The 19,661-nt window shown below is 39.1% G+C and overlaps 1 protein-coding gene across 1 annotated transcript in view; it reads right to left on the bottom strand.

The window, feature by feature from the left end:
- Positions 1–319: 319 nt before the first annotated feature.
- The window catches only part of LOC146706251 (zinc finger SWIM domain-containing protein 6-like), a 51,392-nt gene continuing 32,050 nt past the window's right edge, over positions 320–19,661 (bottom strand). The window contains exons 5-14 of the mRNA XM_085464349.1: positions 17,472–17,651; positions 16,271–16,447; positions 16,030–16,176; positions 14,765–14,905; positions 12,396–12,656; positions 10,790–10,925; positions 8,872–9,029; positions 6,951–7,114; positions 6,503–6,584; positions 320–4,721 (exon numbers count right to left, since the gene is read on the bottom strand). Of these exons, the coding sequence (XP_085320475.1) occupies positions 3,856–4,721; positions 6,503–6,584; positions 6,951–7,114; positions 8,872–9,029; positions 10,790–10,925; positions 12,396–12,656; positions 14,765–14,905; positions 16,030–16,176; positions 16,271–16,447; positions 17,472–17,651 (2,312 nt within the window). The 3' untranslated portion in view covers positions 320–3,855. The remainder of the gene's footprint in view (positions 4,722–6,502; positions 6,585–6,950; positions 7,115–8,871; positions 9,030–10,789; positions 10,926–12,395; positions 12,657–14,764; positions 14,906–16,029; positions 16,177–16,270; positions 16,448–17,471; positions 17,652–19,661) is intronic.

Raw genomic sequence — 19,661 nt, 5'->3', positions numbered from 1 at the left:
ATGTCTTAGGATAGCTACAAACTAAAAAGGGTTTCCAATCTACTTTCCTGATAAAGTCAAAATGACACTACTAACATACTACGGCATCTTATGTTACAAATTGGTATTACACCAAAGTACAGCCCAGCTCAACTTAAGTTGGTATCTCTTTAACACAATACATAGATCTTTTGGAAATAAACAGGAGTGTTTCTTTACATTCTGAAGATAGCGATAGTGGCTGATTATAAGCCATTTTAAATAAAAATCAATTTATTTTAAATACATTTAAAAAAAAATTACAATATGTACCTTAAAAGCAATAATAAACACAAAGACATTTTCCTCTCAAAAATCTAATTTAATTAAAGCAAAGTGTTGATTCATTAACAACTTTATAAAACAGTGATTTAGTTACATAAATAAATCGATCAGTGTATCAAATCTTAGTTTTAACTTCATGAGCATGTTGACATGGTTGCACAATCATTTACCTAATATAATAAATAAAAGGGCACATCATTCATTTCTAAACAAAAGAGCTACTAGTAGACCTCTAAGAGACGACACTGAAGAAGATGAGATGAGCTTTTCAAGCACAGAATACAGAGCCAGTTCAGCTACAAATCAAAGACACTAAAAGGCCATCATCATGGTCAGTTTGCGTATGAAAAGAGTTTGGTAGTTAGAACTCCCATTTGGTTATTTTAAAGCATTAAGACAAGGCAAGAAAGAAGGCTGTTCTTGTGTGAGGAATTCTAGAGAAATGAAGTTAAAGAGGAAGAGACAATAACATTACAATTAAATAAATTTTTTAAAAATGAAGTGGAACAGTCAAGACCTGTTGTACAGAGCAACTTTCTGTCCTGCACAAAGTCAAGAAGTGAGAAAAGGCATGGACTTCAAAAAAAAAAAAGAAAAGAAAAAGCTTCATTTTGTGAGCAAATCACTGCAGAAGGTGGAATGAGGCAGACTTGACCACAATGAGAGAACAGCAGCAGTTGGCAGCTGTATGTTGCTGCGGCTCTGCCTCCTTCAATGACTTGTAAAACCCCTCAGTACACTTCTGTGCTCTGGATAATACCCACTCTGCACTTCCACTTCCTGCCGGCCACTTTCTGCAGTTCATTTCATGTCTGCAGAGCCCAAACAGGGCCCGTAATGCAATGCCAGGCCAACGTTTAGAAGTCCCTCTGATATGTTTTGTTTTTCGCTTGTTTCCAAAATTACTGCAGCTTCAAGTATTGTGTCTTACATAGAATATTCTGTCATAAATTAGTTAACATATACATTTTTTCAATATTCAGACATATACTTTCATATATACACAGGACAATAAAATGCTTTTGTTCTTTTTTCTGCTTTTTTTTTGTTTGTTTGTTTGTTTCTGTTTTTTTTGTTTTGTTTTGTTTTGTGTTTTTTGAGAAATCCCTGAGAATATACATAGTTTCCACGAGGATAAGAACTGCGATGGTTTGTCGTCGTGCTATCGTGGCAAATGTGTCCGTCAAATAAGCATACTGAACGTTTGCGACAACACTGCAAAGCCAAAACAACCAGCCTGGAAATGGCAGCGAAATGAATTTTGACGGTGGATTTAGAGCCTTTCTTGAGCAGATGGGTGAGGAGGCCTGGGGGGAAGAGTAAAGCTGGATCCTTTAAAAGAGGTACTCGTCACTTCAAATGGTCCATTTGGTTTAAAGCCATTTGTCTTCTCTTTGAGGCTGTGAGCATTAGCCGAGGAAAGCAGGAGCAGTGCAAGGCAGACATTTTGCCACTGGACAATACAGGAAATACACAGCGTAAAACCCTCTCACGTTTGTATGTAATGGAAAACAAAATCTTCAAACAAAGTGACAGTTTTGCAAACTAAATACATAGTTTTTGGGGTTTTTTTGACACATCAATACCAGGGGCCAGATGTATAAACAGTGTGTACAACACTCCCACAGATAAAGTGATGTTTAAAAAGTCTGGTCTATTAAAGGTACCCTGTGGAGTTTTCCTAGAAATGAAGGCAAGTGTTTCTTCCCCCATACAACATCGCAAAATCATTACACTTTATACATTTACGCTTGTTAGTAAGTGGTCTTATTATTTGCTGCCTTTGAAAGATAACTGCCAAGTTTGTTGGTGTGTTGACACAAAAAATTCTGTGAGCTACATTTAAAAACAAAAAAAATCTGCTGCATAATGATAACAGTGGTCAGCGGGGTAACTTCTAAACATCAGAAAGCAGCAAAAAATAAATAAATAAAAATGTTTGGTATTGGTGAACAGTCCAAGATTTTCAGTGTCTATACTGTTAAGACACCAAAAAGCAACAGATTTACATTTCATTTGAGCTGCATACTTGTTTTTTTATGCCATCATAAACCAGAATCATTTGAAAGTGCTTTAACCTCCTAGGACCTGGCGTCCACATATGTGGACATCACATTTTGGGTTATTTAGACCAAAATATTCAATTTTGCTCTACATGGGCCTGACATCCACTTACAAGGACATTATACTACTACTGTTCTATCAAAATTTTAAACGAATATCCTCATATGTGGCTCTTATTTTTCTTTTTTTAAAAAAAAGGTAAAAAAAAAAAAATCTGGTAATTCTTTGTTTTTACATTCATCGGGCCCCAATATGCACAAATATCGAAGAGAAATGAAAAATGCATGTCGTGGAAGAGTTCGTGTCTTCGGAGGTTAAGGAAAAGACCATACAACGTTCGAGAAATAACTCTACCATTATCATACACTTGTTGTCAGTGGGAAGGAAGAACTCCCTGAACAGACTGAACAGGAACTCTAAAATGTAATTCCTGCTTATCTTTTAAACATTTAATATGAATTATGGTTTGGCGCTACAATATCACAAATTGGTGGAGCGGTACCTATAACTTTGTGATTATATTGCAGTTCAAAGTAATACATTTAATTAGAGATCCAATTACTTAATCTATCCGTGGATCAACAGAAAATAATAGTTGGCAACTATTTAAATAATTAAAAACATTTTCAAAAGAATACTGTCAAATAAGAAAAATTGTTGCTTTTCTGTGTCTCTACTATGATGATGCCACACTGACTCCAGAATGTGGTGATGAGTGGCCATTAAAGGTAGATTCCTTCCTCTGGTTCTCGAAGGCTAAATATAATCACTAGCAGATAAAGTTTTTGGGCATTACTCTTGCTGCAGTTATGACTATGGTTGTAGCTACTGCTACTGGGGTGAAGATTATTTACAAGTTACATGTCTGATTAAAGCCCCAATGGGAAAGTCTGTATTTACAGTACTGTCTTGGCCGACATCACAATTGTATGCGTTATAAGAGCAACTATCTTGGAACGAACATGGTCACAGTATAGCCATTAGCTATCCACCAGTAGCAACTAACTCTACATTCAGAATTATTTATGTGACAAAAGACTCAGTGCATTTGTATATCTATTTATGGTGAAATAAGCTGGATAAGGACAGAACCGGTATGAAAAGCCTCAAATCTCCCAAACAAAAAAGTGTGTACACTCTGTTTTAGTCTTGGCCCCGGGTGTTGTGGATATGGTTTACAGTCTTTTTTTCCCCTCCAAATTTTAAACTTTACTCTAAAACCTTTTGGGCCAGATTCTAGTGTTGGCTACCCAACACTAGAATCTGTGTGTGATCATGCTCGGTAACGTTTTAACGTCACAGTCTTAAATATTTGCCTTGAGGAAATTGTGTTATCCATCAGACCCAGCAGTCCTAAAGCACAGAAATAAGATTCACATGTAAGTTGTTTTAGGTGGATTTTCACTTCAAGTTAGAAAGGATTTTAAAAAAGGAGACAACAAACAAAACAACAACAACAAAAATACAATTTGGTCATATGATCGTCTTTTAACCAAATCTCTCTCGAACAAGCATCATGAGCTTCTTCTTGCCCTTGTATATCTGTTTTAGGTTGTCTATGAACTGTGTGAACTGGATGTGTCCGTCGTGTGCCATGAGAAATGTTTCTCTGGCTTTGCTGAGGAACTCGATGAACTCGCTGTAGTGGCGTGGGCTGATGTGCGTCAGCCGAGAGTGCGTTGTGTTGATGTAGGCCCCGATTGTGGCGTCCAGTAGCTGCCTGAGTGGAGTTTTGTCCAGAGACATCAGCTTTCCAGAGTTTCTGCGACTGTGTAGTGCCACCATGCCACCTGGTGTTGTTAGAGTGCACCGGCGTAAAATGTCCGACAAGACAGTGGCACACTTCACACTCTTCACCACTAGAGGGATGACGGCTGCCAGTTCGTTTTTACCCAGGGAGTGGCTGAGAGCACATGCCCAGAGCACATCATTAATGGCCGGGTGTGTGTCTTGGTTGTAGCTTAGGTTCAGGTGAGTCATGGCTAACGTTGCTAGTTTGTAGGCCCTTGCTGGATAACCGCGGTGCTCCATGTAGCGTGCTATTGTAAACAGCTGTGTGTAGTTCATTCCAGTGGCAGCTGCATCCAGTACAATCTTATAGGCTGTTTCAAAGGCATTGTGGTCCTTTTCACAGAGTGTCAAAGCTGAGAGGGCACAGTTTTGGGGGTCCTTCATGGCACACTGCAGGGCTAAGGTGCGGGCAGAGTTGGCCAGGTTCTCCTGCTGATGGCAGTCCAGATGCAGGCGGACAATAGTGCTGTTGGACATGACAGTGCTAGCCACAACACTGGTTGCTTCAGTGGGGGTAAAGAGGGTGAACCAGTTCTGCATGATGCTGTCCAGAGCAAACACGCCTAGAAAGACAGAAAAAGAAATCTTAGCTTGACAGTTAAGAGGTTTTTAAAGTGAAGCTTTCAATCGCAAATGTCACTAAGTATGCTCTACATTTACCACATTTCCCGATGAAAGTCTAGTACCGAAAGCGTGTGAAGTGTAAATCATAAGACAGGAGATCTAGTGATGCTGAAAACTGAAACATCATTATCCTTCCATGCAAAAACCTTGAACGAATCCAAGCAGAAATAAAAAGGCAATCTAAAATGACTATTATATTTTGAACCTTTCAAAACCACCGTACATATTTTATTTAACAAAACATGCAATACAGTTCTGATCTGGCCTTGTAAATGAAAATCATTAATTAAAACAGCTTATTACATTGTAATTGGACAGTTTGTTGCTAATTCCTCTGACATTATATGATTTGGCCCCCACTCCACACCAGGCTGGCATTTTCTCAATGAATCCATTCAAAGTCCGCTCACAGAAACAGGGTCCCCTTGTCACTCCCCTGCATTCACAAGAGATCATCTGGAAGGAGGGTTTTCCTCTGTAGAGCTCCCTCCCCCTGGACTTAGCTTCCTGTCCACTTCAGGGAAATCAGCCACTGGGTTTCAGTATTCAAGGCCAAACATAAGGCCCACTTAATCAGCCAACAGCCCACAATCTCCCATAATTACTGACCTTCCAGTCATTCCATCTCCCTTGCAGAGAGCTTTCCAAAACCCACTTATGAAGTCTGACCTGCTGTTTCGCAAAAGTCCCTAAATCTCTAAGCATTCACAGGCACAAACATCTTTACAATCTATTTGTAGCTAACTGTTTGCTATTCCCTTCCCACAACAGGGCACAGCAGGCCTGTCGAGCTTTTTCTACACATGTATGAGTAGACTCTGTGGTGCAATAGAAAGACAAACTGAACTGCATTGTACTTTATACAAAATTTAACCACAAGCACAGCAGCAGTGTAAGAACTGAAATAAACAGTGTGCTTAAAGAAGCAGTCCGTTTATTGCTGGTTACTCATGATAACAGCATAACATAAATGACACTCTTCTCCAACTTCATGTCTTGGACTCCTGTTTTAAGTCCACGCTTTAAGGCCAATCCTCCCTGAAGCCAACTCTCTTCTAATTGGCTGTTCCTTCCAAACATAATTTTAGTTTAATTATTAGACAGTGTAGACTGTGTTATTGTATGTTAAAGTATTCAGATACAACCTAACCTGTTACTTTTTAAGTTGCGTAACCGATTAAATGTTATTGCATGACCAAGATTTGCGCTGATTCTGTCTCATAGATGGCAGGGGAACAAACATAGATATATATAAATCTTATAAAGTTTGTATCTGTCTTGTGTGAAACTTGTATGAAAAGCATACAAGAGTGAAAACGGATATAAGATCCCTTGAAAAATTATGCAAATGAAACTTGTATGTTTTGGATACTTACTAAAACAATATATGAAAGTAATGAGAAAGTGGCCACTTTCATGAGTAAATCATATAAGCCTTATATGATTCACTATATGAAGTAGGCCACATCTTATGCAAGTCTTTTGTAAGTTTTTACTATTTCTTTTCCATATGGGACTGCTGCAATGCTCTCACTCTTAAACCTGTGCATGGCACATATAAGAGGTTTTATCCCAAAATTTCACCATTAGATGATATTAATATGCAGGTTATAATATGCAGAAACACAATTTATATAAAAAGACACCATTGACACCTCTGACACAATTAGCACTGTAAAGAGGGTGTGTGTCACGATTTCCTCTGGTATGAAAAACTCACCGACTTCAGTAGCACAGGTGACAAGCCAGCGCACCATCTCTCTCCGACGCCAGTTCAGTGTAGACAGGGTCATCCTCATCACCTTTACGAAACACAAAATTAAAGTCTGTACAGTGTGTGTGTGTGTATGTGTTCCTGTCTAGCTATCTTTGTGAGGACCGAAATCTGCATTTTACTATACTTGTGAGAACCAACAGTCACTTGTGAGGACACACAACCCGGTCCTCACAAATTTGAAGGCATTTTTGAGGCTCAAAATGTGGTTTTAGTGTCAGGGTTACAATTAGGTTATGGTTAGGTTTAGGGTAAGGGTTAGGCATTCATTTTTAATGGTTAGGGTTAGGGGCTAGGGAAAGCATTATGTGTGTGTGTGTGTGTGTGTGTGTGTGTGTGTGTGTGTGTGTGTGTGTGTGTGTGTGTGTGTGTGTGTGTGTGTGTGTTTCTTTACCTGAAGGCCCAGCTCCAGGGAAACCTTGAGCAGCGTGAGGTCAGGCAGGCTGTCCATGAGAGTGGCAATTTTGAAGGCATCCTGGGCCAGTTTAAAGATGTGGGAGGAGGAGTGGATGTTCTTCTGGATCGACTCTAACACAGTTTCTAGCTTGCGAGCATCACCTGGTAACACATCAAACAAAGCAAATGGAGAAAATACAGAATGTCACCAGGCAGGCCCTCTAATAATACCTGGGTAGTTTTCAATTACCTTCTTCTGCCAAGCTCATCCAGTGCCACATCATTATAACTTTATATATTTCTGGTAACGTTCCTGAACAAACATTTCAACATTCCCACTTCACACAGCAGCTGCTCCGGTGTGCAAAGTTCTTTACTGAATAAATGCCTTCAAGCAAGACTTGCAGTATTTGAACATTTATTGCCTGTTCAACACTATGTTTCTGTTTTTCATGTGCTTTGATCACACATTTCCAAAAGATATTTAAAGTAAAATCTTAATTAATGTAAATGGGTGAACACAGCAGAAAGTGTAACCTGAATTGTGTACTGTTTGCACGCAGCTCAGTTTGACACAATTATCCTTCTAACAACTATTTAAGGTGACAGACTTTTTGCACCTTCTTTCCATGTGGTGTGTTGAAAAGGCTAAAAACACTTTCCCTTCAGATGTAATCAGGAACTACATTATTTTGAGGGTACTCTAGCTCTTACATGTCCTGGGTACCTGCAGGTTTTTTTCCAAAATAGTTTCTCTCGCTTGCCATAGGTAGCAAATTTTACTTTAGTCTTGTATGTGGTCGCACACGTCAGAAAACATTAAATACCTCTAAACTAAAGGCGAGATTGCTCTGTCAGGAGGCTGTTCAGTTTTTTTTGAGAAGTCTAAGTTGACACCATCAGCCTGAGAAGATGCAGCATCTCCTCAGCTCACTGTGCCTTCAATCCAATTTCCTGTTTATCCTGGTTGAGGCTGTTCTAATTTAATTCATTTTATCATTGAAAATAATTCCCACATACTGTGGGGAAGTACTTAAATTGGTGATAAGCAGCATAAAGGATATTACCATCAGAGCGATATTAGGGCTGTCACGGTATCAGATTTTCACTTCACAGTTTATTGTGGGGAAAAAAAGGTTGCCATCGTTTCCATGGTATCAGTTTTTAGATTTTAAACGTTTCATCTTTTTCTTCCCATTCCTTCTGTCTTCTACACAATCATCTTCTTTAGTCTTTATTGTTTCCTGCCTTTGTGTTTAGATGTTTGGTTTGGTTTTGGTTACTTCCTGTTTTACTTTGAAGGCTGGTTGGTCTTTTGTTGCTGTTTTACTTTTGCTTGTGTTCTTTTTCCTCTGTTCTGATTATTGGCCCTGCCCTCAGTGCTTTTCTATGTTTCAGTGTTTTCACCTATCTGATTACCATACCCTCCCTTTGCGCGCACACTTTCTCAAAATCAGACATTTCTTCTCCCTCATTCCATATGCGTCAAGTGGCCCCTTTTGTTTTACTTATTGGTTTTGGGTCACTTTGGGATTTTTTTGACAGTCAATAAAGTCTTTCCTTTTGCTGTTTAACCTGTATTTGTGTGTTGCATGATGAATAAACATCACCCCAAAGCCTACAGGTGGATGCTGGGGTGGTGTAGGGGTGTGTTTGATGGAGCCATCTACCTGAACTCTACAATAAATAGTAGTAGTAATTTCCCCTATATTGCAGCACTGTGAAATAAAAGATAATATTTTTCATATGTGCATTACTGACAGTATTGATGTTTCATTTTTAAATCTGATGGTTATCATGAATATCAGGTATTTCTATCTTGCCATGTGATCTGTTTTCTGTATATATATAATTCTGTTTGATCACAAAACACCTCAAAATGCACTTTTCCAATCTTGAGTCAATGTACGTTTGTGTACCTTTAGCAGCAGTGAGCATCGTGGAGGCCAGTTCACACTGTTGAGTCTCTATGTGGCTTAGAGTGAACCAGCGAGGGTATCGGTTGGGCACCACCGACACTATGTGGTGAGGCCGAGACAAGTCACTAGAGGGGTTTGTGGACTCCAGGACCGGCAACCTGAGAGCAGATGGAAAAAAATTATATTAGTTCTTTATTAGACAGGAAGAGATGTGACCTCTCAGAAGAACACTTCATGGAGGTAAACAAGTTATCAGAGTGTAATGTTTCCCTTACAGGATCAATCAATAGTTTTTCAGTGCGTGTCCGCACACCTGAGCTCAGGTGGATCTTTGCCTCAGGCTATGAGCACTGAGGAAAGGATGGATTTAAAAATAACTTTTCCTTTTCAGCCAAACCACAGAGATGTTCTACCGGATATAGCTGATGTACTTTTATAATCATCTTTTGTTTTTAGGTCTGGGGGGGAAAAAAAAAGTCTGATCGATTTACATAATATAAAAATCAGAGAAGTTTAATTTAAACAAGACGAAATAAAGGTTCCCGTGGTGGTCTAGAAGCAAACCAACAGTGTGTATTTATTATTCACACATTTTTCTAAAACTCCTCCTCAGCATTCTTGAATTATTCAGTGAATATTCCAGCAAAAGGAGGTTTTATCATTAAACAGTGTCCCAGATAACTCCTCAGTCTGCCTCTCTTCTTTTTCCATCTCTAAATCATGAACCAGTGGAGACTTAAAGCGGGCAGAGAGGCAGGTTATATTAGGAGGTGGTGTTAAAATTCCAGCCTTAATCGGTCTTTATGTAAATGCACATTTTCCTTCTCTCTTTCAGGCATGCAGACTAAAACTGATCCTCTGTAGTGAACGTCTAGAGGATGATTTGGATGATGGACTGTCATCATTAACCCCCCAACTTCCTTCCTTCCAACATGAAGGAAGTCTGAATGAAAATGATCGCCTGAAAATGTTAGCTTAGCGCCACTATTTGCATGTTTTTTTTTAGTTTCTCAGCCATTTCGTCTTGCCTAATCTAGACGTCTATTTTTTACTATGAGTTCTAGATAAAATATTTTTTGTTTAGTTTTTGCTAGCTTCATTTCCTCAAGAGATTTTGCCTTTTGTTGGCCTGTCATTTTAAATAATGTATGATTCAAGTTTCTGCAGTAATTCTGTAGGTAATAACCACAAACCTTTCTAAAGTTACACTTCAACCGGATGTACACTTTCTTATGTGCAGGCACATGCTGCACAAGTATACATGGTGGCTACTAACGTAGGCTTAATATAGAAATATGAATCATGTATTGTAATTTCTATGACTTCCTCAGTTAAATAAAGGTGACGTTGACTTACTGCATCAGCCTGTGGTACAAAAATACCATTTTGTACACAAGACAGCCCTTATAACACAACACGCCCTAGTTCAGCTTCAGTTGATACAGCTTCAATACAATACACAGATTTTTTTTTTTTTTTTAATTTAAATTTCTTTTAGGTCACTTTGGTGGTTTGTTCACATTCTGTTAACAGCTTCAGGAACTTACAATAAGTACCTTTATCACTGATGTTATACAAGTACAAAAGGTACTATATCAGTGGTGGATACTAGTATTCTGTCCTTTTTAAAAAAAATCATGTTTTCAATGGTTGTTGTACTGCCATTGAAATCACACATGAGTATTTTTCCATACAGGATATTTAGAATTAGGTCCTAAGACAATATAGTTTGGAGGTGGGGAAAAATAAAAGACAGGCGATAAAGGAAATTACCTTGAACTGTCACCTTGTCTATCCATTCAAAAACAAGCAACTGGAAAGTGAAACATCCTGTTTTCAGAATGTTGTTGGTTTTGTTTTTATGTTTTCTCATGTCTATATTTAAATGTAGTTTAAATATAGACAGCATGTAACTCACCTCATAGCCCTCAGTGCAATTCTATATGCCAGTTCAGCATCGTGAGGTAGCAGGGAGGTGAACAGAAACTTGGCAAAAGTGTGCATGGGGACACTCTCTCTGTAGAGTATTTCCCCCAGACCACTGTAAGGACCAGCTGGAAGAAACAAGAAAGACATGGATCAGTTCAGTCTGTACAGAGTCGACGTGAATACAGATGAGTGCAGAGAAGAGCTTCATATATGACTGGGTGGTAACCCTATGTACCAGATTGTTTCCCAGCCTGACGTTAACAAGTTTGATAGTGCTGATTAAACCCACAAAGCAAAGTCGAAGTGTGTGAGTCAGCTCTGTATCAGAGGGTTGATCACTGTATTGGTGAAACAGAAAGCAGAAACGTTTTGCTTTTAAACTGTGCAAGAGGACATCCTGAAACATGTCAATATGCATGTAGTTCTAAAGAAAATGAAACAGCTTCTAGGAAAAGCTTTCAAGTGCTGGTGTGGTGGCACAAAAAGGGCTTATTTAGTATAATCGCTTCTATTAAATTCAATATTGGTTTTCTCTAAGACAATAATTCAGTTAAATTAAAGAAGTTATTGGATTTAATTGAAATGCTGGGCTCATTCTCAATTTTCTCATGCTTTATTTCTTTATACTTTATAAATAAAAGAGCTAAAATGTGTTAAAAGAAATAAAGATTTACAGACTTTGATAATATATATTAAAATGATTATTTCCTTCACTTTTTTAAGCCTTGCAGCTGTTAGTGGATAACTGCCCTGTTCTTTGTGGAATATACACTCCAAGCTCACTGGTTTTTACTTCGTATTCAAGTCTCTTTTTAAAAAAGAAAAAGAAAATCACAATTATGTAGTTTCATTTTTAAATTCTCATATCACCTGGAACAGGTTTTTCTACACTAAAATAAATAAACTATTTTTAACTGTAAACGAATATACATTTGGTACTTCTGGCAGATTATGGTTTTTAGTGAAAGTTCAGTTTTCCATTAAAAAAATGGATCTTTTTAACATCTTAACCTGGAATCTGAAAACAATTCGCATGAAAAGACTAAAAACAACAGTGAGTTAAGTTTGTTCTGCTGTACGTGAGAAGTAAACTAAAACAGACTACAATGTGTGTCCATAGCAAAGAAAGATCATGTCGCACAATACAACAGTGTTGACTCATGGATGTGCTTTTAATATGCTTTTGGAGAACAGCAGAGCTTTCTGGCACAGGAAATGTCAGCTTTTAGTACGCTTTTGCTGACAATAGAATAGAGTAGAATATCACAAGATTATTTTGTGTTGACATTTTTTTCATACTATCAGGACAGCGAATAATTTTACCCAATAAACACAACCATGGTGTGCAAAAGACATATTGGCAGGAAAACTAAAGCCATAACATACACACAGACAAATACACAGCGACAACAGACTGACAATGCAAACAAGTCCACAACTGTAAATACGGGACTCCAAACGAAGCGTAAACGTACATGTACAGCACAGAACCTGCAAAGTACACAGAGTTAACAACCTTGTACACACAGAGTCTGTTCTTTAAGCTCACTGTTCGAAAAAGCAGCTTAATGTTGTTAAAGTTGGGTCCTACTCACCCTCTAGCAGTAAGACAGCTTGCTTCCGGAAGATCTTCACCAGCATGTCATTTAAATCAATTTCTTGAAGCTTGCCCAATAGTTGCTCTTCATTGCGACACACTTTCTCCTGAGCGTAAAGGCCGTCTGGCATCACTCTCTGCTGCCCCAGTCCAATGAGAGCTGTCTCCACGGCCAACGACAGGAAAGACTCTCCTTCTTCCAAGAAACGCTGCGCTGGGAAAACCGGATGCTCCGTCCATCTGCCTGAACCCAGCGAGCCTGAGGGTAAGAGAGAGAGTTGGGAGGAGGACAGGGTGAGAGATGACTTAGCAAGGACAATGTCCCCTTTGGGGTGCAGATTGAGCTGAGTATTGATAAATCTACTGATCTGTTTGTTCATTCTCGTGTTCCATTTTCCTCACTGTGTACCCTCCTGATGGTAATCATGTGTTTTAATGGTTTAATGATGTCTTGGCAGACCTTACAGTTCATCCCAGGAGAATTAACAGTCCCTAATGAGCGCGCGCACACACACACGCACAGTTATAAATAGCACAGGCTTAATTGAAAACCTTCCCACCAAAAAAAAAAGCCTTATATTCACTACAAAAAGTTCCTTCACTTCTTGAACTCATATTGACAACTCATATTTTTACCCATCAATCTACACTCAATAAACCTTACGAAGTAAAGGTCCAAGAGTCTCAATGCAAACCACCACAGCTGAAGTGTGTATGAGCAGTGTATGTATGATACACAACACTTTGGTATCAAACAATTTCTCTTTATAGTTGGTGCTTTGATACCATCTAATCTTTTCATAGAGTTCGTCATACATCTAAAAAGAGAAGCCCTCTGCAGAGAAAAAAAACATGCAAACCAACTCAACAGCACTGCACTAGTTAGACCTTTACAGTAAAACAGCTGGATGAGTCAGTCTGAGCAAAATATTTATGACTGCTAAGAGCTTAAGAAATTGTATATAAAGGGCTGAGAGAACACGAGGAAAAAAGACAGCTAAGTGAAGGATGGTGGCAGTAGCTCCCTGCTGTGGTGGTGCTTCTAAGAAGGGGAAAGGGTAAGGGAGATCAGTTAGGACTAAGAGAATAAATGCAGCCAAACAGAATTTCTTAAAGAAACCCCCCCCAGAGACCAAAGACTGGGACTACAGTTCAGCTTTTAGCGTAACAAGAATCTAAACTGGCAAAGATAATAATTGAATGGTCTCAGGACAAGTCTTTAGGGCTGAAGTTGAGTGTCTCAGCCAACACCCCACAGACTACCTGTGGAAAACTCTGAATACAGCAGTTCAGATGCTTGCCATGCCATCCTGCCAAGCCTGACAAGAGGTAGAAAACAAAATGGGATGAACTGCCCAAATCTAGGTGCTGCATCTTGGAGACCTCCACCCTCGACAGGAAAAGCCTGTGGAGGCTTTTCCAACATGACACAATTACATAACTGCAGCTAAGGGTACCTCTACAAAGTACTGAATTAAGTCTCTGAAAACTTCTTTTAATAAGGGGATTTCAGTTTTCATTAAGAATTCATTGTAGATTGATGGTGATTAAAATCAGGGTTATGTTTTTAAAATTAAATCTAGAACATAAAAATGAAGGGCCCTGAGCAGTTCCTGAAGAAACTGTTCTTTACAAGCAAAACCGAGTGCTAATGTGACGTCTGTTCTGGCTACAGTACGCTGAAATTCGTCTCGCTGAGCTCCCTGCATAATTAATGCATTTTAATTGGAGTGTTTTTCCTGCTGCATTTCTTATTCATGAGCTGTTATTGGAGGATGACTGGAGGCCAATCAGCATGTCTGTGTCAACTGTGCTGATTGTGACCTGAGGGCCTGCAGCTCTGACAGAGAAGATACAATCACTGCAGTGTAAATGTTGGAGGCACTCTGGAAAATGAGTATGAGTATGAGTGTGTGTGTGTGTGTGTGTGTGTGTGTGTGTGTGTGTGTGTGTGTGTGTGTGTGTGTGTGTGTGTAACATCTGCAGCAAAGGAAAGCAACCATACATACATCACTTGAGTATTTTCATTTTCAGCTACAGTATATTTCTATATCATTGCATTCAGAGAACAATATTGTACTTTCTACTACCACTACATTTCTTTGACTTTGCATCCTATGGTAACACTACAAAATCCAATAAAATGTTAAAGCTCATCAGTGACTCACCATACTTTTGCCCTATTACCTCTTAAAAATGTGTGCCTTGTAGGGTTCTCTAGGTAATTTCAGCAAACACACATCTTCCATAAATATTATCAACCCAAAAAAGGACATGAAAATATCTCACAAAAGAATTAGAGCAAACAAAGGCACCAGTCTTCAGAAAGACTTTTGGCACCAGAGGATGTGAGCGATCTGCACGCACCTGAGAAATCAAGCAGAATTCCCTCCTCGCTGCCCCTCCCCATCTCCATGAGGGTGCTGAAAAGAGTGCCGATGGGGTCCAGAGGGTGGCCCACCCATCCTTCCAGGTTGGTGACTGCTGTAATTCCTCTGTTTAGCAGCTCTGCAGTAACACAAAGACACTAAGTATTAGTTTATAACATTAGTTTAGGCAGGCTAGGAAGACCATGTCATGATGCTGAATAAGCCTAAAACATCCATGTATCTCATATAGGGTGTACTATTTAACTGACTTAAGCCTGCACACATTTCTGCAAGCCCCTTTGCAACCCAAATCCACCACACATCCTCTTTTCCTGTTGTTTCTATATTGTCTTTTTTTAATATTTCCTGTTGTTTCTATATTGTCTTTTTTAAATATTTCCTGTCACCAGAACAGAGTCGGATATAAATTCCTGCATATGAAATAATCTTTCATGGTCGTAAATGACTGTTGATGAACTGTTGACATTCTGGTGTTAAACTGATAGAAAGTGTCACAGAAAACTAAATACAGCTTGTATGCATATCTAAAAAGGGTCTCCAGCAACAGATGTTGTGACCCCCACAGAGCTATGATGTCAGTGTCATTGAAGGAATACATAGATAGGAATATATAGATACAGATACGCAGAGACACTTTAATCTACTCCATAAAGCACAAAAAACAAATAACCTGTGGAAAAGGTCTCCAAGATGCAGTTCCACTTAATCCACACATGCAAATTTCTAGGTCTGCATTTTTATTCTACAGCTCTGTTGGCATAATTTTGCATGATTTACAGTTAATAAAAAGCCCCTATTTATGTTAGACCGGTTTTTCATAGAGAACTTTAAGTGAGCCACAGGGCTCCACCAACAGAGTAATTGAGCCCCAAATAAATGTTTCCCATGAATGTTCAAGCCCAAATTTGAATTATACAAGCAGATAACACCAATAACCTTAACAAACAAACAAAAAAAACAAGAGCAATCGAACAGATGGCTGTTTGTAAAGATGCGTGAACATTTGCACTTTAGTTCAATGCAAAATAATGTTTTTGCATTTGTTGCATACGTGCTTGATTGGCCAAGTTCCTGTAAGAGGGAAACCTAAATAAGAGCAAGCGAGGATGTGTTCTTCTTCGCGGGTGAACAGACGTTGTGTATACAGATAATACAGCAGTAAAATGAAAACAGACTTTGGAGGGCACTGATTAAAAGTAGGAAAGCAAAACTAAAGAGCACATTAAAAGAGGGTACACTGACCTTTTTTGTGGGAGCGAAAGAGCTCCAGCTGTTTCTGCTGCTGCCGCCGCAGTGTGTTGACGATGGCGATGGCCAGCCTGAGCGCTTCTTTGGGGTATCCGTGTGATCTCAGGGCATCCACTCGGGCACACGCTGTAGGGACGTGCTCTGTGGGAAGGAGAAGTTATTTCATTTGTATTCCTTCTGCTTTTTTTTCTACATTTATTTCTTGTTATCTCTAACCACAACTCTTCTCTCTCACCATGCCACAAAGGCCACCCTCGGGTGTCGAAGAGGGACGAGTCGAGGTTCTCATGGTAGCAGTAGTTGGTGTAGTGGTCCTCCGTGATGATGTTTTGCAGGTGGGGGTCCTGCCAGTGCAGGTCGCAGGCCTCGATGGCTCGTGTGAAGACCGTCCGGTGAGGCCGAGACAGCGAGTCTGTGAGAGACGTCAGATGTTTTTAAACGTCAAGCTGCGAGGTAGTGGAGTGTGGTGGTTTATTTTGTGTGCCTAATTAGATCATTTAATCAACATAGTTTGATGATAAAGGCAAAGCAATTTATTAATTAAATTTCCATCTGAGAAATATATTTGAAGCCTACATGATACTGGTTCCCTTCGGGTTCCTCCTATGGCCACCTGAGGCTGACTCTGAGGTCAAGCGCAAACTTTTTTTTTGATTTGATAAATTTAGGAATGATCAGGGGTTAAAATGACCAGGAGTTAAAAGGCATGTTTACAGCCTAGTACAAAAGTCCTGATGGATGGTTTCATTTTTGTGACACAGTTATATTTCCAGTCTTAGATTTCCCAAAGTGCTACAAAAGCTGAATACAAAAGTTTAAGATTGCTTGAAAAATGGCAAAAAAAAACAACATATTTTGCATGGTTGGATCTTAACAAGGTTCCAAGTAGAGCTTCAACATGCAACAAAAAGACATGGCAGTGAGAGAAAACTTTTTTTTGAGCATTCAATTTATTGATCGGGAGTGTATATGAAAAAGACAGAGAATAAGAGAGTGACAAGATGTATAATGAATAAGTTGAATAAGTTGAACTGAAAAAAGGTCAGTAACATAACAAGTGCAGCGTGTTACAGGCAAAAATCTCAGCAGTAATAAAAGGTCCCTTCAGCTCATTTGAAACATTTTTATTATTGCCTGAAAGAAACATTAATTTCGCTGGATTTTCTCCGATTTAGCTAAAGCTGAGGAGAGAATAGAGCCAGAAAAGGCTTCAGGACCTCAAATGTGTTATTAGGATCATTCTATTAGTAAAAAGGTAAAAAGCCTCACGGCCGCCGAGATTGAAAGGGGACTTGATTTTTTATTTATTTTTTTTTTTGGGGGGGGGGGGGGGGGGGGCAGTGCTGCTGGAGATTGGACAAAGAAATGATGTGATGCAGGAGAGCGTCTGGGAATAAAACAATAGGAAGACATATTTCTGCCTGGTGTCATCTCACCTGGGTTACCAGCAGGGCCCTGGGGCAGAACGTTGGTCAGATTGGTCAGTTCGCTACTATGGTTACCGTCCTCCAAGGGGCAGACATCCACGCTGTTCCACCTGCGAAGCTGACGTAGCCAGAAAGCCTTCTGCTCAGGTTTGCAGTGGGGGTTCAGCACGATGCACATCCACAGGGCCCCTGCACACACATATCCAGATATATTACACTTACAAACTTTGCTCTCCTCTTCTGAGACTTGCAGCAAGAGAACAGAATGAAAAAAAAAAAAAAAAAAGGAATTTAATAATCCATAAAGTTTTGTAGCTTCAAGTTAACTTGTTAAATAATTGAGGGCTGCTGCTAGCCAATACTTTCATTATTGATTAAACTGTTGATTATGCTGGTTTATAAATCATGAGATTGTTTTGTGCTCAGTTGAACCGGCAACCTTAAGGGCTGAAAAATGAAGCAAACATGGAAGTGCCAAAAAAAAAAAGAAATACAAGAAAGGATCTGCAGTTCCCCTAATGGCCACTTGAGGCTTTCTGCAAAAGCAGACCATTTACCTCCCCTGTTAAACTCTGACAGCCAATTTCAGTTTCAAATTTCAGTACAGCTAATTTCCCGTTACAAAACTTCAGAGAGCTGTTTTTGTTTTAATAACTCACCCTTTTTGATACTGATAAAGCTTAAAATTTGAGGTGACTACTTTGACTGATGGATAAGCCGACACTGGCAAGTGTAGCTATTAGCCTCACCTGCACGAGCTGAAGTCACCTTTTCATGTAAATTATAGCAGATTATAGCAGATTATAGCAGATTATAGCATTTTAATGAAATTATCTGTCAAGTAATATAGCTTGCTGTGTGATTGAGACCATCAAAGAAGTCTATGCTTCGACCGCTAAGCGCTAATCAGCAGCTATCCATGCCTGTGTGGATGCGTTTGCATATGTTTTAGTTTATCAGTTCAGCTTGCTAGCACATGCTTGTCAGCATTAGTTAATAACTAAGTACATCATAGGCTTCTCTAAATATGGTTATTTCTAGCTCTGGAAAAACTAACACCAACAGCCAAAAGAATAAAGGTGAATCCTGCAGATGATTAGGCTCTGTCCATCTTCGATATACAGTCTATAGGCTTGTAACGTCAAGTCAAGAATCAGTTTGCTGTCATATTAGATCAATAAAAGCTCAAAAGCTGGAACCAAAAAAAGCTTTTTTAAACAAACAAACAAACAAACAAACAAACAAACAAACAAACAAACATAACACAGTTGAAAGACAGTTTTGGACCAGCATTTTACATATCCAACCAAACAGATGGATATATTTTTATGTTATCGACTAAGCAATCAAAGCTGAAACCTGAATTGATAAGACAGCAGGAAATATTCATATTGTTGTTGTAACCAAATTCGAGAAAGTGCCAATTTGTTCTGAACAGTCCAAGCATGTGCTGCTAATATATGATGTTCTGTTTTGTGTGACAAAATGACCACAAAAGGAAAAAGACTAAAATCAGTAAGTGATTATGCCAATTCAATTCCTGATGCTGTATTACTCAATTAATTGTTGCAGCTCCATAAACAATTGGGAGATTAATTGCACTGTTGGCTAAAACCATGAAGACAGTAGTGAAAAAAAATAACACACACACACACACACACACTCAAAGAGGCTGAAGAAGGATGAAGGGAATAATGACTATGTTAGGGCAAAACGAAATTGAAAAAAAAAAAAAAAAAGAAGATGTCCAAAAAAAAGAGAAGACAAGTGGTGAGGGGAGGGATGAAGTGAATACAGGAGGGAGGGAGGGAGGGAGGGAGGCTCACAATGAGGGGGAAGGGGAAGGAGGAGACAGGCTTTATCCTCTGTCTCTTTGTTAGGGGTGCACCAAGGACAACACGGAGGAGGGAAAACAGCAGGGCGACATCACACGTGAGTGACGAAATGCAGAGAAAGAATCTTCAACAGCAACACACAGGGGAAGGAAAGGAAACAGAAGATGGGGAAATAAGTAAAACATTAATATTTACGATTTAAGATTTAATATTAGAATTTTTATAAAAAGGACTTAAATGTTCATGAAAACAGGATTTTGAGTTTGTTTTTAAGGGAAATCTGAGTTATCTTTGATCACAAGCAAATAGGTCAGCTTTACACTTGGAGTCTGGCTGGTTTTGTTTTGTTTTTGGTCTGTTTCTG

This window comes from Copadichromis virginalis, linkage group LG7 (assembly GCF_057382275.1).
Source record: "Copadichromis virginalis isolate Kocher_CV1m ecotype Utaka linkage group LG7, C_Virginalis_male_GT1.1, whole genome shotgun sequence".
Lineage (NCBI taxonomy): Eukaryota > Metazoa > Chordata > Actinopteri > Cichliformes > Cichlidae > Copadichromis > Copadichromis virginalis.
Note: the sequence above shows the minus strand (reverse complement) of the source record. Positions and strands in the feature narration are given on the sequence as shown.